This window comes from Carettochelys insculpta, chromosome 2, assembly GCF_033958435.1.
Source record: "Carettochelys insculpta isolate YL-2023 chromosome 2, ASM3395843v1, whole genome shotgun sequence".
NCBI lineage: Eukaryota > Metazoa > Chordata > Testudines > Carettochelyidae > Carettochelys > Carettochelys insculpta.
Genome location: NC_134138.1, coordinates 155,391,078 through 155,416,973, shown reverse-complemented (window position 1 = coordinate 155,416,973; position 25,896 = coordinate 155,391,078). Strand labels below are relative to the sequence as shown.

General features: G+C 41.1%; 1 protein-coding gene across 1 annotated transcript in view; it reads right to left on the bottom strand.

Moving 5' to 3' along the window:
• NFX1 (nuclear transcription factor, X-box binding 1) overlaps positions 1 to 25,896 on the bottom strand; it is a 105,704-nt gene that overhangs the window by 4,079 nt on the left and 75,729 nt on the right. Inside the window, exons 19-23 of the mRNA XM_074987891.1 lie at positions 20,016 to 20,057; positions 19,558 to 19,656; positions 15,876 to 15,942; positions 11,578 to 11,723; positions 6,496 to 6,597 (exon numbers count right to left, since the gene is read on the bottom strand). Coding sequence (XP_074843992.1) covers positions 6,496 to 6,597; positions 11,578 to 11,723; positions 15,876 to 15,942; positions 19,558 to 19,656; positions 20,016 to 20,057 — 456 coding nt within the window. The remainder of the gene's footprint in view (positions 1 to 6,495; positions 6,598 to 11,577; positions 11,724 to 15,875; positions 15,943 to 19,557; positions 19,657 to 20,015; positions 20,058 to 25,896) is intronic.

Genomic DNA, 25,896 nt, shown 5'->3' with positions numbered 1-25,896 from the left:
TGTTCTAATAAAAGGTATTACCTCACCAATGTTGTCTCATATCCTAGGACTGACATGGCTACAATGCCACTGAATGTATCCAAAGTCAGTGACATGAGAATTTCCAAATCTTCTCTTTTCAGTACAATTTCATTGTTTCAATATTAAAAGAATATTTTATTTACAAATTGTAATTCATCAGTTACTCATGTCAAAACTGGCCACCTAAAATTACTCTAACTATAAATGGGCTGTTTTCAGAAGGTGCTAATTTCCAAAGTAGTAAATTGGACATGCAGAACTAAGCACCAGTAAAAGCAAAGTTACTCACCTTGGTGCACTAACTGTAGTTCTTAGAGATGTGTCCCTTACGTAGGGTGCACCACGTCAGGCGCTGGGCCTGTCTTGACGCCACAGAATGGAGAACTTTCTAGAGCTGTGGTCAGCCGGACTGTGCATGCCAGCTGCCACCCCTCGCCATTTGCACGCTTTTGGTCACATGCGCAATTCAGCTTCTGCTAGTTTCTCAAAACCACTCCAGAATCTGAAAGATATGAAAGAGAGAGACTCCTGAGCAGAGAGGAGGGCGGTCTGTGGAGCACCCACAGGGACATACATCTCAAAGAATAACAGTTACTGCACCAAGGTGAGTAACTTCGCTTTCTTCTTAGAGTGGTCTCTGTGGGTGCTCCACATCAGGTGACAGTGTAGGACTACCGTCAAATAACAGGAGGGCAGGAGTCATTGTCTGACAGGATGAGAGCATCGCTGATGCAAGAGAGGCACCCCAGGTCCATCAATATTGTATCACAATGTTTCACAAATGTGCTGTGAGATGACCAGGAAGCCACTCTGCAAAATGTCATATAAAGCAACACCATGAAGAAAGGCTGCTAATGTTGCCACAGTCCTTGTGGAGAGTGCTCTCAGTGGTACTGGGAGTGGCATTCCCTTGGAGAAGTAGCATTGCACTATACATGAAGTTATTAATTTTGCTTATCGCTGGGCTGAGAAGGTGTCACCCTTGGACCTATTAGTGAGAGACACAAGAAGTCTATCAGTTTTTCACAATGATTTAGTTCTGTCACTATGAAAGGCCAAAGCCCTCCAGACATCCAAGGTGTGTAGTGATGCTTTTCGGGGAGAGGTGTGTGGTTTAGGCTACTACAAGGACAAAATAATGGGCTTATTTAGATGAAAGGCTGAGCACACTTTAGGGATGAAAGCAGGATAGTGTCTGAGAATTACCCCTTCCTTATTGAAAATCATGTGAGAAGGTACCACCGTAACAGCTGAGATGTCACTAATGCTGTGCGCTGAAGTAATGGAAAGGAGAAAGGCCACCTTCATTGTCATAATTTGTAGAGGTACAGATGCTAACGGTTCAAATGATGGTGCCGTAAAAGCATTGAGAACTAGGTCCAAATCCCACGGAGGAGGACCTGGACAATGAGGGGGATGGAAATTGGCAAGTCCTTTAAGGAATCTTAGTGGTAGGATGTGCAAATACTAAGGATCTTTGTATGGGTTGAATAAAGGAAGTAATGAGAGCATGGTGCACTCTTAGTGATGCCAGCACCAGTCCTGAGTCTTTTAGATGTAAAATGTAATCTAGAATTAAGTGCAAAGGAGCGGATTATGGTTCTAGGCCACATGCGGAGCACCATGAAGCGAACCTGCACCATTTGGAAAGGTACGGGACTCGGACAGTTCTCCAGTGAACCTGTATCAGAACCTCTTTAATTTATATGCAATAGAAGTGTTTGGATGCAATGAGCCAACTAAGAGCCGCACTGAGTTGAAGGGTCTGTATCTGAGCATGAAACAGGGATCCTTGGTTCTGAGACAGTAGGTCGGGAAGTGCTGGGAGTGGGTAGGCAAGGTATGGTGATGAGCTGTAGCAAGGGAAACCAGTGCTGGCAGGCCCATGAAGGTGCTATTAATATGACTAAGGCCCTGTCTGCCCAAATTTTGTGCAAGACCTTGAGGATGAGCACCATGGGAGGGAAGGCGTAGAAAAGGGCTCCCTTCCATTTGATAGGAAAATCGTTGACCAGCGATTTTGTGCCTACTCTTCCCGTTGAGCAATATTAACAGCATTTCTTGTTATGGTACAGGGGGTGGTATGTGGAATGGAGAGAAAGGGAATAGAGTAGCCTGACCAAATGATTTCTAGAGCCCAGTTGGGGGTGGTAAATGTAGGCCAATTGGAGGAAAAAGGGCCTCAGACAATGGTGAAACTTGTGGGACATAGGAGAGTCCAAGGGGGTGACATGGGCTGGTTTGGTGTCCCGGACAAAACCATCAAACCTACTGCCTGGCAGACCTGTGAGATTGCATCAGATTGATATTGTTTCAGCACTTGGGCAGATGTCACGAGTGAGACTCATCAAACACACATTGCTGCTGTTGGAAGGAATGCTTGTGGTATGAGTAATCAAATCGCCTGTGGTATGCAGTGAATCAACACCATTGGTAGGGAGGCATATACATTCCTAAAATGCATAGTGTTGTGCGAGAGTTTTGGTCTTGGTCCTTTCAGCAAACAGTGTGGACCTATCAAAAGGAAGATCCTCAACTTTAGTCTGGAGTTCCTTTGGCACCCCTGATGACTGTAAATAGGAAGCATGTCTCATAACTATAGCTTTAGCTGTGGCACGTGCAACTGTATTGTCTACATCCAGTGCAATCTGAATGGCTGCTCTAGCAGATACATATTACTCCTGTGCAATGGACTTTAAAATAGGTACTTTCAGTTCCAGCAAGTAATTCATTAAGGGTGCAATTTGGAATAATTATCAAAGCTGCGATTAGCTAAATGGGTGGAATAGTTAGCTATATGGAGTAAAAATTTGGTGGAAGAGTAAATCTTGCCAAAAAGGTCCAGCCTCTTTGTATCCTTATCCAGTAAAGGTGTCTTGAAGTGCAGTGCTTTCAATCTGTTGTGAGCAGCGTCACTCACAGGCAAGTTAGGTTGGGAATGATGGAATACAAACTCCATCCCTCTAGGAGGAGCAAAATACCTTTTAATCCATGCATTTGTTGGATGCGGAGATTTGTCAAACGTCCTTGGCAGCATCCAATATAGCCTCCTCTAGACGGATAAAAATTTTGGCGCCTTGGACTGTTCATAGATTTGTAAGGAGGCGATGCCACTTTTGTTCCACCACGGCTATTTTAACCTCTTGACCGAGGGTGACATGCTTGAATAATTAATTAAATTTTTTAGTATCAGTGGGATGGGACATATCTCCTGGTATGACGGCCTCATCCGCCCAGGACGATGACTGATCGGTTGGGGAAACAGCCATCTGGTGGTCATCATTGTCCAATCCCTGTCACTACTCTGGCTTTGAGTGCTGCCGTGGGGGGATATGACAGTGGATAGAAGATGATGGTGAAGGAATAGGCAAATGCCAGAAAGAAATAGAGGCACAGTGGGTGTCTCCTCTAGAAGGTGACCTATGCTGATAAGATGAATAATATGGTGAATAGGAATGATGATGGTCCTGATAATAAAACGATCTGGGAGAGGAAGGGTATGCTTGATATCGTGATGTTCTGTAGTGATCCCTAAAAGATAAATGTTGTAAATGAGGAGACCCTGGGCACATATAGGGAGGTCTAGGTGAAGGAGAAGCCGAGAAGTGACATTGGTAATATTCAATTTGAGATCTCGCTGGGTTTAGAAATGGCGAGGGTACCCTCCCACGAAGAGAATGACGTGGCACGTCCAGAGCCAATGTGAACAAGTGCCTCTGTGGAGATAAGGTACAGGAGAGAAAGACTGTGAATGGGGGGAAGGGATATGGTGCTTAGGTTTTGCTGAAGCCTTGCGCAGTTCCCTGTGCAGAGACGCAGCAGCTCTTGGTGCCAGTTCCTCTGGCATACACTGTCTTGGCTCTGTCTCCCTTGGTGCCATCCTCTGCATCAGTGCCTTTGGAGCCATCTTCCATGCCATGTCTCTTGGTGCTGGATCTTTTGGCTGTCTGTCCTTCAGCATCAGATCCCTGGGTGCTGAATCTTGAGCCAGTGATGTGACCTGTGGCATCAGCAAATCTCATGGTGCAGATGACTACCGGTGCCTTCTGTTTCAAGGATGTTTGTGCTGATGCTGACATAAGCACCAACATCTCTGGGGACCGCGCTACGGCCGGCTTCTTCGCTGGTCTTGCTGTTAAGGCCGACTGTGGTGCGGCCAACTCGGAGCCCTTCTTGTAGGGTTTATCTGAACTTTTGGATCTGCTCTGCAGAACTGCAGGCAGGAGTCTCGTTGGTGATGCCCGGACTTTCTTGGGCGAGGTCTCCAAGGTTGATGATGCCTGTCTTTTGTTTGAATGAGCCTCAGAAGCCACAGCCTCTGATGCCGAAAGCTGGAGGGCTTTATCAAATAGCAGCATTTGGAGCCATATTTCTTGGTCATGGCGGGCTCTCGCTGTAAACTTAGAGTAGTGTGCACATTTTTGGGGTACGTGGGCTTCACTGAGACATTTGATACAAGAGATGTGCCCATCTGACGCTGTCATCACCTCACGGCAAGTGTCATGTTTCTTAACCCTGGAGAGCCAGGCATATTGGTGCTTCATGGAAGGAGCAAAACAACAAAGAACTAACATTATAGTATCTTAGTTTACTTTTCAGAAAAAAATTAACAAAAACTTATGGTATATAAAACTGATTATGACGCTACTATGAATTCCAACTTTAACAGGTAACGAATTCTGTTTATTTTTTTTTAAAAACAGGAGAAAACAGGAACAATTAAACAATGTAAATAACTATATACACAGGCTCTAGAGATAGTCTCATTCTTAAGGATCCCCATGAGAAGAGGAGACCATGTTCTGTCTGCAGCCTGGGGTGGATGAAGAGAAACTGGTGGGAGCTGGACCACATGCGTGACCAAAACAGCGCGAACGATGAGGGGCAGCAACTGTGCAGGCGTGATCCAGCTGACTACAGCTCTAGAAAGTTCTTCATCCTGCAGCACCAGGATGAGCCCAAAACCTGATGTGGAGCACCCCTGGAGACCACTCAAAGAAGATCATGTTACTTTTATATATTTTTCCAAGCATTGATTTAACAGCTTCGTTTTAGGCATGCTTGCAGGTGGTTTAAACTGGATTTGAATCTTAAATCTGTTAGCTCACCAGAGTGTAAACTGATCTCAAAGGATGAGCTGCCTATTTTTGTTATTCATTTATACTCTGGTTGTCCCTGAAGGCACCAACCAGAGTTAAGCCCATATTCTGCTAGATTCTGTCAAAATACAGAACAAAAGACAGTGCCCGCATCAAAACTTTGTGTGCTTAAAAAGATGTTGAAAAACCACAACCATCTTAAATTCAGATTCAGCAAAACCTTTTGAGAGCTGAAACTGAACAAATTAAACTTGTACTTGTGACACCCAGAATTTTGAAAGCACTCAAGGCCACTACATTTTACAAAATTCAAGAGCCAGTATGCTAGATAAGACCTTGCAAGCCAAGGAATCTGGTCATGCCCAATCAGCAATCAGTACCCAAGTAATGCAATGTCCCCAACTGTGTTTATTTGGCCACTGTAGAGTGATCCACACAGAGAACCCTTCATTGAATGCCATGAACTAGCTCCAGTCTCTTAGTTTTTAAAGCATAGTTAGAATGGTTATAAAATTATCCAGCCTTTTAAACGTCTAGCTACCACTAAGTATCTACCTCTTGCAACAAACACCAAAACACATTGACTAATTAGCATAAGAGCACTATTTATTTTTACTAGCACTGCATTTATTCCCACTTTATTTCAAGGAGTAACTCATGTTCTCATTCTAAGAAAGGTGTTCAGGTGTTACTCAAAATTTAACTCCTTTTCATGTTAAATAGTCACAAATCTGCAATTTTTTCCAACTGTAACTAGGTACACAGCTAAGATTATTCATTATTTTGATGCTTTTTTTCCCTAATATACTCTATACCTTTCTTTTGATGAGGCTACCAAACGGACACAATATTCATACAAATTACATTTTTGTGTATAAGTTCTTCTGTCCCTTTCTACTGCCCCCCATACGTTTTATTTGTCTGCCTACAAATATGCTTTTATGATGGGGGTAGACATGGTAAGGGAGCAAACCTCCTTGGTTTCTAGTTTTATACTGCCCTCAGGGGCTCTCTGAAATTCAGAATGCTTCAATGTATACAAGATCTTTCAAAAGATTGTTTATTACACCAAAGTAATAAATGATGAGTCATATAACACAACAAAAGCACTCGTAATATTCACTGCTGCTCTTGATTAAAAAACAGAATGGCACAGGTAGTCCCTAATGAACGTCACTGAATTAGAATACATTTCATCATAACTTGTCACATTTAGCAATCTGATTAGGAGAGGCCCAGGATTAAAAGAGCATGACTATGGCAACGCTGAGATGCCCTGACGAAGCTGGGAGAGCTCTGGCCATACTATCACTTTATTAAACATTATGTTAAAAAAAAAAAAAAAAAAAGAGTTAAGTAACTAAATAGTTCTTACTTATCTGCTTGTCTGTAGTGAGGAATAGGTGGTGGAGGCCTTGTTTGCATTTCCTTCTCTAACACAGATGTTAAGGTATTAGTTGGACAAACTGATTTCCCTCTGGAGGATGAGAATGGTAACAACATTTGTGAGGTTTTTGTTTACATATTTAAATAAAAAACAATCATACACTGTGTTAAAAATTAAGACAAATAAGTTTTGCATTTGGTGTAAATGATAGTTTGAGACTCGAAGATTACAGGTATTATCTCACAACAAATCCAATACAATACTGAGGTGTTAGAAGAACTTCTGACACTGTGACAGAATAGTGCAGCATTCTGATTTAATGTTTGTCTTCTTTGCCTAAAATACTCTTTGCCTAAAAGCTGTATTTAAAATGAACAAGGGAGACTATAGAGGAAATAGACTTTTTATTTTACAACTACCTTAACATAAAAGATATCCACTCTGCAGGAAGCTTTTGGGGTTGACTAGACCAACAAAAGCGCACAGACAGTTGCCTGAATAACATTCTTCATGCTTGAACAGCATCCTTTTTGTGAGCCTCTAAAGTGCAAAGTACAAACTTATAACATTTAAACCTTAAAATTAAAAACATACATACAAAGGTGTGAAAAATCCATATTAGTGAATTTCTAGTTATGAGATATATGAGTAAGCTATCAATTCTTGTATATAGTATATCCTCTAGCCTGATGGATGACTGGAAAGCAGTATGACCAGAAAAATGGGGTACAGCAGAGCTAAGAAACAGGAGAAATTAAAAATACTTGACAATACCCTAGAGAACAAAAGTGGTATCTGATAAAAACGCAACATCCACTTGGAATGTGGTGAAGGAACAGAGATTTCCAAGTGGTTCCTTTGCAGACTTCCTCACAAAATTCGTTTCGCTAAAATGTGGATGCATATTTCACTAAATGTGCTGAGGCTTTCAGAAAGCTTTTTTTTTTGGGGGATGGGGGGTAAGGTTGGGCAGAAGAGGCTTTCTTCCATGCTTCTGATATAGCTGCCAGGATCCTCTAAGAATTTAAAGAGTTTAGATGTAATTCTGCCATAATAAAAGCAATGATTAATACTGTTTAATTAGGATTTGATTGATATGCAAATAGCAATATAATGGCATCTGATATCTTGAGGATGAATAGGTTTAATACCAAACAAGACGTAAAAAGTAATGTGACAAGACAAAAGAAGTTCCTTAAAACAGGAAGTCTGGAGTAGTGAAGCATATCAACTCTGGAGGAAAAAAAAACAAAAACATTTTTAATGGACGTTTCATTTAATTCACTAATCATTCTACCAAAAATGGTTGAGATTAGAAAGACAATTATAAGAGAAAGGAAATACAAGGTTATAGAGGTCAGATTCAAGAGGGCTGCTCCATCAGTTATTTCAGAACTAAGTTAAACATCCGGCTCACAGGAAAATCAACAGGACAAAGAAACTTCATTACTGCCTTGATGAATCGTGAAGTTTGAGGTGCTGCTAAACACCTATAGTTACTCAAACTCCAACAACCTGAAGTAGTAAGGCTGAGCCCTTTATTAAAGCCATGAAACAGGAACCATAAGCAAATTTAGGCTGAAATGGATAACACTAAATTAAGAACAGTGCTGTCTCAAGATTATCTAGTTGTTACAAAACGTAGATATAGAATCCTTCCCCTGCATGGAAATTTAACATCTGCTACTGGATAAAGATATCTGACTCATGAGCTGTGTCTACACATGCACACTACTTCGAAGTAGCGGCACTAACTTCGAAATAGCGCCCGTTGCGGCTACACGCGTCGGGCGCTATTTCGAAGTTAACTTCGACGTTAGGCAGCGAGACGTCGAAGTCGCTAACCTCATGAGGGGATCGGAATAGCGCCCTACTTCGACATTCAACGTCGAAGTAGGGACCGTGTAGACGATCCGCGTCCCGCAACGTCGAAATTGCTGGGTCCTCCGTGGTGGCCATCGGCTGCGGGGTTGAGAGATGCTCTCTCTCCAGCCCCTGCGGGGCTCTATGGTCACCGTGGGCAGCAGCCCTTAGCCCAGGGCTTCTGGCTGCTGCTGCGGCAGCTGGGGATCCATGCTGCAGGCACAGGGTCTGCAACCAGTTGTCGGCTCTGTGTATCTTGTGTTGTTTAGTGCAACTATGTCTGGGAGGGGCCCTTTAAGGGAGCGGCTTGCTGTTGAGTCCGCCCTGTGACCCTGTCTGCAGCTGTGCCTGGCACCCTTATTTCGATGTGTGCTACTTTGGCGTGTAGACGTACCCTTGCAGCGCCTATTTCGATGTGGTGCCGCGCAACGTCGAAGTTGAACATCGACGTTGCCAGCCCTGGAGGACGTGTAGAGGTTATTCATTGAAATAGCCTATTTCGATGTTGCTACATCGAAATAAGCTATTTCGATGTTGGCTTCACGTGTAGACGTAGCCATGGAGTTTCATCCACATTCCAAAAAGGTAACCCAAAGCCTGCCTTGATCCTGACTTGGTATGAGCGGAGCTTATTTGTGAGTAGTGGCCAAGGAGGACATACGGACATCTTCTAGAGCTGCATTGTCCAATTCCACCTGTGACGAATGGGCCTGCAGCTTGTGGTGAACATGGGACACCTCTCCAGCCATTCTACACATGTGCCCCACCATGTGGCAGCAGGAGTGGAGGCTGCTCCCCAGGGTCTGGCGGGAGGGGTACATGCTGCACTGGAAGAGGGGGCATCGGGGCAGCTGTGGTGATCCATGACATTTGTTTTGGATACCACCGTCCTCGAGCTAGGGTCTGTAAGACCAATAAGGAGGTATGAGAATTACCTCTTCTGTCTAACGCAGGTGCTTTTTACCACCTTTTCCTGAAGCATGTGCTGCTCATTCTGATCTGCAGTTTCACTGATTACTGTGTTCAAAAAGTCTGAATACAGCTGCATCCCAGGAGCATAACCACAGGAGACCCCTAACTATGTTGGAACCGGAGAGAGATAACAGGTTGCATATAAATATATTTAGATGCTGAGACACAGAGATGCGGGCACAGATCCAGGCTGCCTTTTGTAAAATAATGTGATGAGGGTTGCAGAGAAGAAGCTGGGATTGGGAAGACCATTTGGCAGGCACAGTTGCACATCCAAAAATCACTGTAGGTTCACAGAGGCAGGGTTGATCCTCTTTGGTAAGTGTCTGGCAGGTGCTCCATAACCCCTAAATGTAGCTCAACTCAACTGACTGTAGATCCTGTCTCAAGCAACCATTGTCAGTCTTCAAGACTCAACTACGAATGTGTGTCTACCCTCCAGGGTGGAGCCTTTAATAGCCTGTTCATTTATAATCTAAGAAAATGCCTCTCTCCATGGATCACTGTTCACCTCACGTGGGGTGAAGGATAGCTCTAAAAGCCCTGCTGTCAGAAGTAACAGCTGTAGGCTTTCAGCAGTCAGCAATGCCAACTACTATCAACTTCTCTCTGAAGTTTGCAAGTTCTGGGAGAGGAGGTGAGGAAAAACTTCAACTGTCACAAAATTGTCAAGGTCTATTGCTTTTCCCCGGAGCTCAGAGGAGAAACACACAACAAACTGCTTCAGGAAAGACAGCCAGGTAACTGAGGCTGAGACATACTTTCCCCACACACAAGAGCAGGCTCAATCCGCCAAACTTGTGGGTTTGTTGCATATGAAAAAAATCAAAATATTTTTATTAATAAAATTAAATCCTCCTGTTAAATGCAACTTCAGATTGATTTCAAAACGCCCCATCTGGCACAGCAAAATAATTGGAAATGGTTCAGAAAGCTGTTGACTGTAAGGATAAGGGAAATTTTCTGTTAAGTTTGTGTGCACACATGTACAATCAATAACCAGAGTTCCAAATTCAGTGTCATCTCCTTCTCATTCATTCTTTTTTATTTTTTTGTAAATGCCCTGACAATGCTAAGTACTGAAATTTCACACACTTAACAAGTAAATGCATGGTATCACTAAATCCTTGCTTTAAAATAATCAACATTCATATTTTCAATCAATTTTTTTCAAATAAGATGGTGAACGTTTAAATTTTAGTTTTTTGTTTTTAAATATAATTTTTCAGTCCCTCCTAGTACACCAAATGTCCCCTACAATATCTAGTCTCTACCCCATATAAGGCATTATGATTTTGAATCAAACTGATTTGTTCAAATGATGTAACAATGCAAGAACATGAGCTGCCCAGCCTCCCAAAAAAAAAAAATAAAAAAAAAAACCCAAAACACAAAAAACCAACCTTGTAAAAACCAGTGATGAGCAAATCCTGAAGATCTGATAAATATCCTAAAATACAGATGTTCCCCTAAACTGACGCTTCTGTCTCATCCACACACACAAAAGCAAATTAAAACCAAAACCAACCAACTAAAAGTTTCTCATAAACAGGGCTTGATTTCGCCAAAATGTTGAACTTTAATGGCCCAGCTGTTCACTTCTAGAGTGACTGTCAATGAACAATTGACCTGGTTCCTTCCTTTCCTTGGCCTTTTCATGAGGCATCTCCCTTTTCTTTTCCACTCAATCTCCCCCCCTTCCTCTGATCCTAGTCCCTCTCAGTTGTTGCTTCCCCCCTCACTCTTCACCATAAAATTTTCCCTCTTTCTGCCCTCATTAAAAGTTCCTCATTCCCCCCTGTATCTAATGCCCTTTTCCCTTCTTTTGAAGGGATAAAACAGACTGTGGGGAAGTGAGCAGGAACCAGAGGCCATGCCAATGGGTTTCTCAGCAGATGCAAGAACTGCAACCATTTACGATCAAAGGTAAGAACAACAGCAAAATTCAGCTGGGAGACAAAGTAATAGTCTTGTCATATTTAAAAGTGTGAGACTGAGGTTAAATCAGAAGAAATACATCCCAAACACATGGAAATACAAGCATGTGAGGTTATGTATCCCATCCACCTCTGCTTTTTAAAAGCTGCTACTACAGAACTTACAAAGAATAAAAAAAATGTTATTTGTAAACAGCAAATCAAGTAAGTTCAGAACAAAACAGAAAACAAAATATTCGTATCTACTGAGTGGATGTAAATCACTTTGCAGACTAAAATAAAGATTATTATAACTTACTTCACTGCAGTGATAACAACATTACGCTTTGGTTCATTATCATAGCTCACACTTTCAATGCCATAAATTTGAGCTAACTCATGGATGATTCTGCGGTGATCTCTGTTCATGGGTGGAAAACAGTGACTCTTTTTTGAATGCTTGCCCTGAATTTAAGAGAAAAATAAATTGTATATTTATGATTGTTTTCACAGATGAGACTACAATATATGATTTATCATCTATATTTCCTTAACAGTGACAGTCAGTTTGCAAGTACATTGAGAACTAGATAGTATTAATGAAACCTACGTGCATATTAAATTCTTCAATTTATTTAACATTCACATACCCCACTGATTTCCACAGTTATAACTTTTAGGTTTGGAAAATACATAAGGAGACAGTGTACGGTTTTACAAATCTCTTATATTTTGTCCATATCCCAGCAGGAAAACAACAACAAATTGGAACATAATTGTGGACTTGGCATTATGTTGGACTTTTTTATTTTTGGCTTTTTAATTTATATGCTATGTATAAACAGAATTTACCATATCCCTTTCACAGAACATAACAATCCTGGCATCTGATAAAACAATTCTGTGTCAACGAGGAACTAAGCAAAAGAATTAGCTTTTAGTTTAAGGTAAACAAAAAATTAGGCAGGCTAACAGACATCTTCTGAAATGCATTATAGTAGTTGTGATTTACAAATGCAAGCACCCAACTAACATACAGGTTACACATTGAAAAGTGGTGTGCTAAAAGGTAATGGCTTTACAAGCAATGTAAAAATTAATGTCTAAATCATTACATATAGCAGAGACAGCTGTTTTTCAAAGAACAGGCAATGTATTGTGATAAGTCTTAAGATGCAACCAAAACATGAGTGCAAATCTAATTTTAATTAACTACAAATTAACATAGTATTGTGAAACTTTCAGTTCCTAATTTAGGAAGCATTCAAATCAAACTGTTTAACACAGAAATAGAAATTTGTAGATAGGATGAGGTAGAGCAAATCCATAGCTAAGGAGAATCAAAATTTTGGAAAAGATATTTAAACAATTATGTTGCAAATATTAATAGATAAGTTCTTAAATCTGTGCACTTTGGACCACCTCTGATATTTAATTAATTGAAAACGTAAGACTTCTCAATAGCAATCTTACTGTCATAATCTGGTTTTCTTCTGTCCTACCCAGCAACAGATACAAAGATGCTCAGGAGATGTAGCAACTAGTGGAACCCAGACAGGACATCACCCATCAGGGAGCACTTGGGAGTACTGCTACACCAGTTCAGTCTGCCACACACAAATTCAGTGGATGGTGGCAGACAATGTATACGAAGCAGAAGTGACTATATGGCTGCTTTGCAGAAGGAGACCTCCAGGCCCACAAAGTAAATAAGTTTAGGAAAGATCTGATAAACTGTGGTCAAGATCTTCCAGAAGCCAAGGTTTTCCAGCTCTCTCAGGAAGCAATGTTTTACTCACCATCAGAAAGTAATCTGCCATTGCTTGCTTTAATTTAGTTACCACCCTTCAAGCATAAAAATCAGACATGTTTGTGCGACAGACAACTTCTGTACCCATTCTACTTTAAGGGAATGACATTTCCTTTTGAGGAATTGAAGGAGTTGTGGCATAAAGCTCCGAAAAACAAGCTGAATTTCTGTCCATATGCAAAGGACTTCTAGCTGCCCCCCTAGTCTGTTTACACACACCACTATGGTACAATTGTTACAATGGATTAGGACATGGCTGTAGGCTGACAGAGGTCTCCCTGAAAAGTAGAGTCAGGTAGATAATTTGTAACTAAGAATAAGATTTAATTTATTATGTCATGGAAATTGTGGAGTCCAGACACCCGTGTGTCATTTTCTGCCTCAGCCCCAGAGTGGCATGGTTGGGGCTATCAGATAACAGGGACAGCTCTGAGCTACTTTTGTAGTGTAGACCAGAACATAAAGTGTTCTACTGAAATCCTCAAATAGTTTTAATTCCCCAAAGGTCAAAGCAGTTTAGAATTTGAAACCTTCTTAGCTTCTCAAACTTGTGTCTCCAGCACACAGTACAAAGACATCTGGGTGCCTTCAAAGGCATCAAAATACAAGTAAGAAGTGCTCTAGTAGACAATCAAATAAGTTTAGGTCATGATTGGCTCTTAAGAGAATTGGCTAAAGGCTAAAACCCTCTTTAGATCTATCGAAAGTGTCCCGAAAACAAGACCTGCTGCTGTCAGAAAGGCCAACAGTCACATTAGGATCCTTACTAATACCTGTTGGCTCTGATTTAGTGGTCATATGAGACATATTCAACTATGGTGGAACTATCTACAAATTTATCCACTAAAAAAGAAAATTCTTTTTAAAGTTAAAATCTATACTTACTAATCTAGAAAACTAGATTCATATTTTATAGGGACCATTAAAAGGTGGCAATACCCCACAGAGAGCAGTTTCCCATACTTTTGCTATCTGTTCCTTGAGGCATGCTACATTTGTCCATTACGCTAGGTATACATTTCGCTGTGTGTGGATGCTGGAGAGTTTTCCTTAGTGGTGCTCATAGAGATGGCCATGCCTGCACCCCCTGCTCTGTCTGTTCCAAGCTGAAGACATAAAGAGTCAAGCTGCCATGCCCACTTTAATTCCTTCAGACTGGATCATTATATGAAAGTGTCTGATGTCCTGGGTAAAGAGGGTGAGTCATATTCAACACATGCAACATAGCTTGAAGATGAGTAACCTCTGTTTTCCTTCAAGTGACTGTATATGTACACTGCACTTCGTGACTGCCAGACTCACTCCAATGGAGATGGTACTATGAGGCACATCAGAATTGACTGAAAAAATTGCCTTCCCTACATTAGCATCTTCCTCTAACACAGTGGTAATTGCGTAAGATCTGGCAATGTTGTGACCTGTTGACCACGTTGGTGTTCTGCCAATGTCCACAATCTGGACATCACTAACAAATGTTGTGGATGCAGAGTGAGCTCTGTTTCAGACAGACAGACAGACAACTGGTTGGGAGGGATAACAACCTCTGTTTTAACACATGGTTATCCACTTACGCAGTTGTGCCATTACTGGACGACTCTTCATTTGTTCTGCACAGGAAGCAAAACAGTTGGGAGAAGACCTGTCAGAGCTTTGGATATATGTTTGAGCCCTGGTCTACATAAAAGATCAGGGTTCAAACATCCAGAGTACATACCTTGTTCTTCAAGAAAACAGTGTGCATACTAGAGCATACAGCAGTCCTACTCCCCTCACAGATCCAATGCCTACTAAACAGGTCACCTTCACTGAAAAGTGTAACCATGTATTAAGCTAACAGTTTGACAGAGGATCAGAAGAACAACGAGAGATGATATCACTAAGTTCAAATCCCATTGTGTGATGGGCACCTCACAAGTGGGAACTGTCTAGCTAAGCCTTTTAAGAATCTGGCAATGATTGAAGACGACACCAACTTGGGAGGCAACACGTGCACACCGCGTAGGAGACCTGATAATATCATCTCAGTTTGAATAACTGGTGACAGTGGTACTAAGTGGGTCAGGAGGTCTTTCACAGTGTCATAGGCTTCCAGAATGGCTAGAGTTAAAATAGAATTTTGGTCCACAAAGATCCAGGGTAATGGCTCCAAGACCTGCTCTGAACAAGCACCAAGTGTCAGCAGTTCTCACTGGGGAACTGATACCAACATATCTGTCCTAATCAAGTCACTACAAAGGAATAGTGAGTCCAAGAGTACACTCTACCTTCAGTATCAGAGCAGCCTCCCACACAAAACTTAAATGAGGAAGGTCTCCCTTCTTCAACTTTGAAAGCCAAGAAGGCTCTGAGTGTGTAAGTATTTTTGAGGAGTACTCCAGCAAAAGTGATCTTCTACTTCCCTTTCTCCCTGTCTAAAATTCAGAGACTGGAAGTTGAAGCTGCAGTGTCATTAACATGATTCCAATAAATGCATTATTTCTTTTAAATGAAGAGGGAGTTACTCACCTTGTACAGCAATGATGGTTCTTCGAGATGTCTGTCCCCATGGGTACTCCACTCTGGGTGTCAGTGCTGCTTTGGAGTGTCCTGCTCTAATTGTCAGAGAAGGAATGGAGAAGCCCACGGCACGCATGTACCAGATAGCACGAGGAGGTGCTACTACCCATGTGTGGCACAGGAACACTATGGCTATGAAAGAATCTCTGAAAGTGCCAGCCTGAGGGTGCAACGATGCCCAGAGTGGCGCATACACAGGGACACTACTCAAAGAACATTCTTTACATAAAGTAAATTCTTTGACCACCAACCTTATTTACAGCTTCCACAAGTGCTCTCATTTCCTTCTCAATATCACTGACAAACTTTAAATCTTTCCTAAAATAAAGAATTATAATTCAGCTAGTATACAAGAGATAAACACAGTATTTGCTACTACATATGCACGTTGAAAAATCCAATACCACTGAATAAATTAGGAGGGAGAAGGTTCACGTGAACAGCCAATCAAAACAGAGCAAAGAATGTTCAGCCAAAAACGTAGGAAGGTCTCAGTAGCCAGAAGCACCTGCTTTGGTTGCTTCTGCTTCTACTGACAGGAAAGTATGGCTGGCTGTTCTCTTCAGTGGGGCACTAGCTGGATCTTATGCAAGGAAGGCAGAGGAGTGGGGGTGGTGTGCTTCCTTAACACAGTCCTGGAACCAGGTGATATTCAAACAATTAGGGATTAAGTGCTGGATGTGCTTTAGTTCTTTATACACACTACCTGCTCCCTGGGAATGGCCTACTCAAGGATGTCTCCTTGTTCTAGACTGTCTCTGGCGTACCCTTTCACAAAAAAGTAAAACAAATCCTGTTCCAGAGAGATCTCTTGTGAAGGACAGTTTTCTGGCTGCACAAGATACAAAAATCTGAGTGCAGAGTAATGAGTGCAAATTTGTGGTTTGTTTTTTTGGGGTTTATGGTGCACTGTGTGAGGATGGTGGAGTAGCAAGCACTGGGTGTTTTCCATAGTGTAATACCACCTTTGTGCTCAGGAAAGTGAAGGCTGAAATAAACCCTGCCTACAATGAGCCTGCATCCTATCTTTGTCCATCAAGCTCCTCTCTGTGAAACAGCACTGGGACTGAAGCCACTTATTGTCATCCAAAGAAAGGATGGATCTGCTTCTGCTAAAACGAGGCCAGCCCTTGGTCAGTATAGCAGTGACAGCGCATATGCTTAAGTGGGCAAAGTTCTCACAACCATTCCTGAAACTTAATGATTTTTTTCCAGTCTTTTACTTTGAAACCTTACTTGTTTGAATACTATTTTGAAATTTGCATGCACACATTAACTTAAGTGACATTTACCAAAATATTAAATTATGTTTTTACTTAATAAAAAACTGAAATTGTATGGCTGAAATAACATTATGTGAAATACAATAGATGAATTGAAAATTGATATTAGACCACCTGTCCCTTAGCCATGCCCTATTGATATGATTGAGTGTGGACTATTTCAGAGCTCAAAATTCAAGCTGTTTAACTACTTAAAAGCAGCTAGCATGCACCTGCATACAAGTGAGACATAAAAGGGCTAAACTATCTCAGTAACCTCTGTTTTGCAAAACAAGACAGAGAAATTATATCACCAAACCTGAGGGAAAGGTGAAAGAGAAGGGGAATATTAGAACTGTATCCCATCAAGTCTCACGTGCCTTCCCAGTAGGAGTTGAGGGCATTTTGCAGGCTTGGGCAAATAGTAACCAATATATCTTCTAAGAACAAGAATAAGACTAAATAATTTTCATTTTTCAAATGAAACTTCAGGGCGTCTATGAAATTAATGCAGGAAGAGAGCCAAAACAAGAATGGTGTCTACAAATCAAACAGTGTGACATCGAATATCAAGGAACAGAGTCACACACAAAGCAATACAAATATTCTCTCCACCCAAAATTATTTACATAAAGTGCTAGAGAATTGGAATAGGCATAAGGTAAAAAGGGGTTTGAGGCACCAAAATAACACAGGTAGGCCAAACTTGGATTCTTGATGTGACAGTGAGCTCGAGCCGTAGTTTCTTTTCATGAGATTAGGATGATTAATTTCTAATACAGTTTTTAAGGAATTGATCTGAGGGTTCCATTTGGCAGAATTAGTATCTTTAGAACTGCAAAATATATGCCTAGTATTCAAGGTGAGATTCAATAAAACAAATCAGTAATTTGGAGTTTGATTCTGGATTTTAAAATTGGGGATACAAATGGAATGAATACAGGTGGAGATTACTGGAGACAGGAGGAAATTAGGGAGGCAATGGGGTTAGATATTTTTCTTTATGCAAATGTACAAGCACATGTGTCATTTGAACATATACAATGATGAAAACAATGCACTCAATTATAGGACATTCATAATAAAGGATTTCTATAAACAGATAGCCTCTTCGCAGACAATCCTTGGGCATTAGATGCTTGACCCAAAGCTCCCTAAAGTAACTGGAAAAACTTCCGCTGGCTTCAACAGGTATTTGCTCATGTTTTCTAGACCTTCAATCATTTTTGTTTGCTTCTTACCATAACCAGTATACTTTAACCAGTCCCGAGATTTGATTTTCACTGATCAGGCTCTGGCACCTGCCACTGCAAGGGGGTACTTGGTCCAAAAATGGTCCTGTACATTCAAACTAACCTCAAATAGATTAAGTGATCTGGACTACACAAGAAGTTCACAACTCCATCTTGGAACTCACAATGTACTCACCTTCCTCTGAAGCAAAAATAAGTTATTCTCGTTTCCACTATCCTTCTCCTATCTTATGTCTATTTGGTAGACATAACGCAGTTTTTTAAGTTAGACACAACTATCTGAAATGGAGATTAACGAAACAAAGCTGGTTTTGTAAACTTCCATTTTTGTTTCCTCCATGCTTAGGTTAATCAAATGCTCAAAAACTTCATTAACGCAGATTATACTTTGCTTTTGAAAATCTCTTCGATACCTCAACTACTAGATTAGGAACCTAAATTTTGAACTCTGTGTGAAGAAAACTTCCATTATAGCTTTATTAATGCATTGAAAATCTGTTTAGCTTTTCATTGTGAACACTAATGCATTTACATGACATAGGAACACAAGTCCAAATTACCTGACCATGCAAACACTGCTTCAACTAAGCTACAGTCATTTAATAGTCTTGATTTGTGGAAGTTCAATATTTTGGAAAGGAACTTGACTGGAAATATTGCAGGTGCTATTCCTTATCAGTTTTGTGTGTCCTCTGTACTGTTTTCATAGTGAGGTGTTAATGAGACATTGGACTTCTCTTTTTTAGCATAAATGAATATTTTAACTACAAAAGCTTTTAGCAGAAAAAAGTCTTAGTAAAATCTGAAATTCTATGAACAGTTAGAAAATTAAAGCAACAACTATAAAAATGGGTAGAAAGAACTAGAAGTGTAATTGATTTTTAAAAGTGTATTCATTTTTAAAAATATTCACAAACTAGCACTTGAATCCACATCGTCACTGAAATAAAGCAAAGTTAAGTATGGTATATTGATGCAATGTGGGAAATATTTCCCTGGGAAAACTCTCATTCCTGGCCTTCATAAGTGAAGCAATCCCTTGCATGCTAGAAGGATATAAAGCTGCTAGACAATGTTGGCAGCGTCTTCACAAAGTTTTTTAAAAGTGATTTTCACATTTTAAAAAACTAGTGATAATGTGGGACTTTAAAGGGAGGCAGCTAACTTACGCATGTGCTTTTCTCAATTCTGCTAGGTGCCTTTTTGTTTATCTGAGCTGTAGATTTTAAAGCACTCTTCAGCACTAGCTCAAGTTTGAGCAAAGCTCCCATGTTAACTGTGGTACAACAAGATGTTATGACAAGTAGTTAGCCCCATAAATTACAAGAGTTAACTTGTTAATTACATTACATATGTTAAGGTTTTATTAACTAGTCTGAGAGACTAGTAACATTACACATGTATTCTAACACATATACCTTGCATCTTCTTTTAAATTATCACTGTACTTTGATCCAGAACTACGGACATTGAAAGGGTCAGAATCATCACGGATTTGGAGAGCTTCAGCAAGGCGTCTGCAATTTATAAAACAAATTTTTAAATTTAAAGATAGTTTTTCCAAGGACAAATTGACTCCTATAGATAAGGCCCAGTGCTATAGCTAAACAGCTTTTTCTGAAGAAACCCTCCTAGTGGATATATTTGGAGCATTTCACTAAACTATACATAATCTGAGAAAACTTTTGATGACAAAGTTATAAGCTTTTGGAACGTGTTTCTAAAATTAATACTTTCTTGATCATCTAGTACAAAATGTTACAGGGATGAATTAAAATCATCAGTTCTAGGCCTTCACGTGGAAAAAAATGATATTACCTGTTCAACTTAAATCAAGTTAATACTTTGTAAAAAAGCACACCAAGTTGCTACCTACCTGTTCCTTTCAAGGGCAAAACACTCTTCATTACATTGTAACCTGCGGTAGCAAAGGAAAAAAAACAACACTAAGACAGCTCTTCAAACTTTTAAATAAGCTTTCAAGTGTAATGGCCCAATAAAATCAATCACGCTTTCATGGCAAGATCATTTGGCTACATTCACATGGCCACAGAAGCACAGAATCCTAGAGCTGCAAGAGACCTCAGGAAGTCATCAAGTCCATCCCCCGGCCAAAAGCAGCACCAACCTTAACTAAATCATCCAGCCAGAACTTTATCAAATGGACTTAAAAACCTCTAGGGATGGAGATTCCACCACCTCTCTAGGTAATGCATTCCAGTGTTTCACCACCCTCATAGTGAAATATTACAAGTAGTTAAATGGTTTGAGTCAATATCCACTGAAAGTAATGGAAAAGTTTCCATTAACTTCAGTGTGTTTTGAATCAGATCCTAAATTTAACTCCTTGCTTTAATCTCAACAAACCACATTTGCATGTAAAAACTCTCTATGTAGTGTGTAGAGTTGCAAAGTGAAGGGGCTCAGGAGTTCATAATTACTAGTGTTAAAGCTGACTATGAAATCTTCGTTCAGCCCCCTTGTGCGTATTTACCGTCACCCTGCTACTGCAAAGCCTATGACAAAGTCCTATCCAGTATCACATAGGAACTCGGAGTTAGGAAAAAAAAAAGTGCAGTCATCGTGCATCTTGGTCTGTACTACCTACATCCAACCCAAAGAGTACCTTGGCTTCAATACAGCTTAAGACTGCGTCTACCCTATGAACTAAAAATCAAATTTATTAAAATCAATTTGTTAATGCTGGGTTTTAGCCATTTGATTTTGAGCATCGTCATACTCCCACATGCTCCCCACAAAAATCAACTTATTGCTGCCACACACAAGTAGCATAAATTGACTACTGTAACAGTGTATCGTGGAATTCTTCTAGAGTCTCTATACCATGGGTCCAAATCATGGTATAGAGACTCTAGAAGAATTCCACCCCACCATCACCTTATGCCTCAACTACTCCTCGCGAGAAATACATTTCCTGGACACTACAATACAAATCAAGATAGTCTGATCGGTACCACACTCTACCAGAAACCCACTTATTGCTATACTTACCTAAATGCTTCTAGCTTCCATCCTACACACACAACTAGATCCATTGTTTACAGTCAAGCCCTTAGGTACAAGTCGCATTTGCTCTGATCCTACTGACAGATGCCAAAAACTACAAGACCTTTACCAAATATTCATAAACCTGAATTACCCACCAGAAGAAATAAAAAACAAAATTGACAGGGCCAAACAAATACCCAGAGACCAGCTACTCCAAGATAGGCCCAAAAAAGCCAAGAACAGAACACCACTGGTCATTACCTACAGCCCCCAACTCAAAACCACTTCAACGCATTATTAAAGACCTACAACCTATCCTTAATCAGTAGGCCACACACCAGAAGGCCCCAGGCGAGAGGCCTGATCTCTCCTACAGACAACCTCCCAACCTTATGAGGATTCTTACCTACAACCACAGTCTATACTGCAGGAACACAAGCCCTGGAACTTTTCCTTGCAACAAAGCCCATTGCCAACTTTGTCCACTTATCTATTCTAGAGATACCATCACTGGACCTAACCAGGTTATTCACAGAATCACAGGCACATTCTCATGTTCCTCAACTAACATATATGCCATCATGTGCCAACAATGCCCAGATGCTTTTGTATATTGAACAGACTTCAAATTCTCTTAGACAGAATTAACGGGCATAAAAACAGACATAAAAACACTCCTGATCCACAAACCGGTCAGTCACCATTTTAATGGAGTGGGCCATTCTGTTCACGACCTGGAAGTTTGTGTCTTACTGAAGTGGAATTTTCACAACAGATTGGAAAGAGAGGCTGCTGAACTCTCTTTTATATTCAAATTCGACACATTAACACATGGTTTGAACCGGAATGGGAATTTTTTAGGTCATTATAAGGGCTCTTTCACATACTTGGCTGAATCTAATTCTTGACTCTGTCCCACCCTCCACCCCGCACCGGCCCCTCTGCTCTCTGATTTGCTCACCTTGATAATGTTTTTCTGATTTGTCAACCTTGATTACTATTTTTGGCTCTGTGTGCCTTAAATATTGAGTTTGTTCTGGTATGGCTACGGTCTGAAGAAGTGGGTCTGTCGTACGAAAGTTCATCACCTAATAAATTATTTTGTTAGTCTTTCAAGTGCTACTGGACTGCTTTTTTGTTTTGATAGTATATAGACTAGCACAGCTTTCTCTCTGTTATAATCTAGACATATACATCTAAGTATCCATGGGCATTACACTGAATGTCTTTTAATGGCACTTTCTGTACCTATGGGTAACGGGAAACCAGGGTTAAGTATGAAGAGGGAGCCTGAGAAATGGCTGACACATTGGAATGGGTACGGTTTAAATCCTTTCACCATGATCCACTGGAAGACAAGTCTGGTCCCAGCCCTGGCCTCTGGGCGCTTGATGCTCCGCTGCCCCCTGACTATAATCAGCCACTGGAGACTTTCCCCAGATAGCTGCCAATCCCCAAAATTGTGACCAGCCAGGGAGACCTCCCCCAGGTGGCTAAAATACCCTTAAGTACAGCCAGGCCCCTCGTCTTTGGATAAAGCCCATACACACTCCAGAATAGGACCCACCACCTGATCTGGATTTAGACCTCCTGGAAAAGACGACCCTTAGAACAAGAATTTATTTAAAACACAGATGCTACACAAACTGCAATGAATCATTGAAACAGTTACAGCTCAAGGCAGCTTAAAGACCCCAGATTTCAGCCACCCCCTGGCCTTGGGACAAGCCCCACCCACCTGCATCTGGACTTAGGCCTGGAAAAGAAGACCCTCAGAACAAGAATTTGTTTAAGTAGACATGGGTGCTACACTGAAACCACAAAGAATCATTGAAAAAGTTGCTGCCTTGACTACAGCCAGCACCCAAAAATCATGACTGAGGGAGACTTGCCCCTGCAGAATAAAAGATCCCTGAATAGTAGACAGCCCCCCAATATCAAAGTCACCAAGAGAGACTCCCCTGGCTGGCTACAGGACCCTCACTGCACGCAAGCTGCCTGGCACCTTGTGCAGCACATCCTTTTATTGGTTCGGGGTCAAGCCACGTGATGTGGCTGGGCATGGGAAAGTTGCAGACTGTGTGGCGCCTCCGGAGCAACGGAAGGGGGGGATGTGGGGGTCAAGACAAAATGCAAGCAGCTCAAAAGAAGTTTCTCATCCAAGCATGACTCCCACCCCACAGACTAGCTGCCACATGATACAGGTGAGGGAAAGTTCTAGAATGTATGGTGCCTCTCAGGGAGGGCAGGGATGGGGTGTGGGGGGGCAGAGCAAAACGTGAATGGCTGAAAAGTAGTTTCTCATCCTACAAGACAAGCACGACCCCCTCCCACAGCCTAGATGCTATGAGGTGTGGGGGTGGGGTGGGGTGGAGGGGAGCAGCTAACACCAGGCAGTGCAGGAAAAAAAAAGGCAGCTAGGAGAGAGAGAGAGAGAGAGAGAGAGAGAGAACCACAGACCCCACAGCCACACTATTAGCAAAGAAAAAAAAGATGATTTTTTTCAGCCTCCCATGACCCTACAGCCATGGGCTTCCAGGTGCCACACTGAAACGATCTTCCTGTTGCCGAATTCTTCTGCTCCTGAGAGCGGTGGAGATGGAAAAAGCCAGAGCGGAGAACTGTTGGGCACATACAGGAAATCTCTGGAGGCTAATGAATTCGATTTAAAGAGGTGATGCTTCCTTACTACCCTTCATTCAGAATTTTAAATTCAGACTGAATGCCACACCTTTCAGGTTACTATGATACGATATCAATATTATTTCAATTTTAGTGCTCCATAAATCAAATTAACGGAATTTACCATGAAGATGGGCACTTGCTAAAATCAAGCTAAATGACAAAAAAAACCGATGTTCTCTTGCAGTGTAGACATAGCCTAAGTGTGAAATTGTAGGACCTATATCATATAGGAGATCAGACTACAGAGCGGTACATGCCTTACTACAAAAATAAACGATGTTTGTTAATACCATATATAAGCATATGCATAAAGTGAGAACAGGACTTAACATCTGTGAACAGATGGCCATGCTGCACTGCAGAGTCTAGATGGGAGGCGGCAAAGTTTCTCAGTACGCTGCTGATGTTGTCAGGGTTTGGTAGCTTCAACATTCACAAGAATAATGAGCTTCATGAATCAACTCATGGTATGGTGGTCACCAAGGACCTCTGGCAGGTGGTTACCAGTTCTAATGGTCATACTTGGACTGGGACAATGGATGAGGAAGTTGGCTGTTCTATCCCTTTAGAATTACCTCCTGTGGTTTGAAGGTTTAGGCCTGGGACTTTTTGATATTCCATCTTCTGAAACTGATGGATCCAGACCTCACTATCAATGGCTTCTTCCTCACAGGTCACACTGATGGCTTACAGAAATTCTGTGACTGATGAAACATGAAGGAAGACGGATTTTGATAGTAGGTGTCTTAACTTGTCTCTGAACCCTTTTCAATGTATCAGTATAATTCCTGAAGTGCAGGTGACATAACTGGCCACTGTACTCCTGCAGTGGTCACACCAGTGCCAAATATAGGTTAAATCTGTTTCTCCTACTCAAGATTGCACATTTATCCTTCTCAGCAGCACATTTGGCCACAGCATCACACTGGGAGCTCATGGTCACCTGATTATCCACCACAACCCCCAACTCCTTCTCAGAGTCACTGTTTCCCAGGATAGAATTCCCCATCCTGTAAGTAAGGCCTACATTCCTTGTTCCCAGATACACACATTTACATTTAGCCATATAAAAAATCCATATTGTTTGCTTGTACTCCGTTTACAAAGTGAAACAGATTGCTCTGAATTGGTGATCTGCCCTCATTATTTACCACTCTGAACAAACTGATTATTTAGCAGTGACCACTGTTGGTTAGAAGATGCGATTCATGATACAATTTATTACTACTTATGCAGCCACATGGTTCCAGAGTTTAACGTACCTGTGAAGGCACATCATGTCTTACAGGCACAAACCAATGGAAGGAACTTTTTTAGATATCCTCACACTGTTTAATTTCTGATTCACATACAGATTTGCAATTCCACATTTCAATACCTTGCTTTTTCAGACAGGTTATGTGGCAGCAGCTGAGCAATGCCAATTTTAGCTGAAGGTTCCTGACAACTATTCTTTTAATTACAGAATCCAGCAATGCTGAGAACAGCAACGAGAGAAAAGCATGTGATTCCTCAACAGCAGTGACCTAATGCAGACAATGGCTTTCTAACAGCTTGTAGCACTACCACTTGTTTTCCTCAAGAACACTGTCTGGACCAATAGAGGCAATGTCTCTATAACAAGCAGATTCTCCTGCTGCAAGCACTGGGGGAAAGAGGCGTAACTGCCTGTCATGCAAAAAGCTTGTTAGATATTTTAACTCTTCCTTTCTTCTGCATTAAAGAAAATCGACATGGTTAACTTCCACAGATTTTCAGTGAAGTAGCAGTGATTATTATGTTCCAAAGATATCTATGGCTAATTTTCAAAAAGCCAATTAGACTCGTCAAAGCTCATTGGTAGGTCAACAATGGTCTACAGATTACGGGTTGAGACTTACTGCCCTAATAAACTAGACAAAGTTAACTATATGCAAATATAGGAATAACCTAAAACCAGAGGTTTCTTCAGTTTTGAGAAGATGCTTCTACATTAAAATCAAGTTGTTTGTATTCACCTGAAGGGAAAAAAAGATCTGTTTTGAAGATCGATGAAAATTAGTAGGCAGTCCATCGAAAGGATT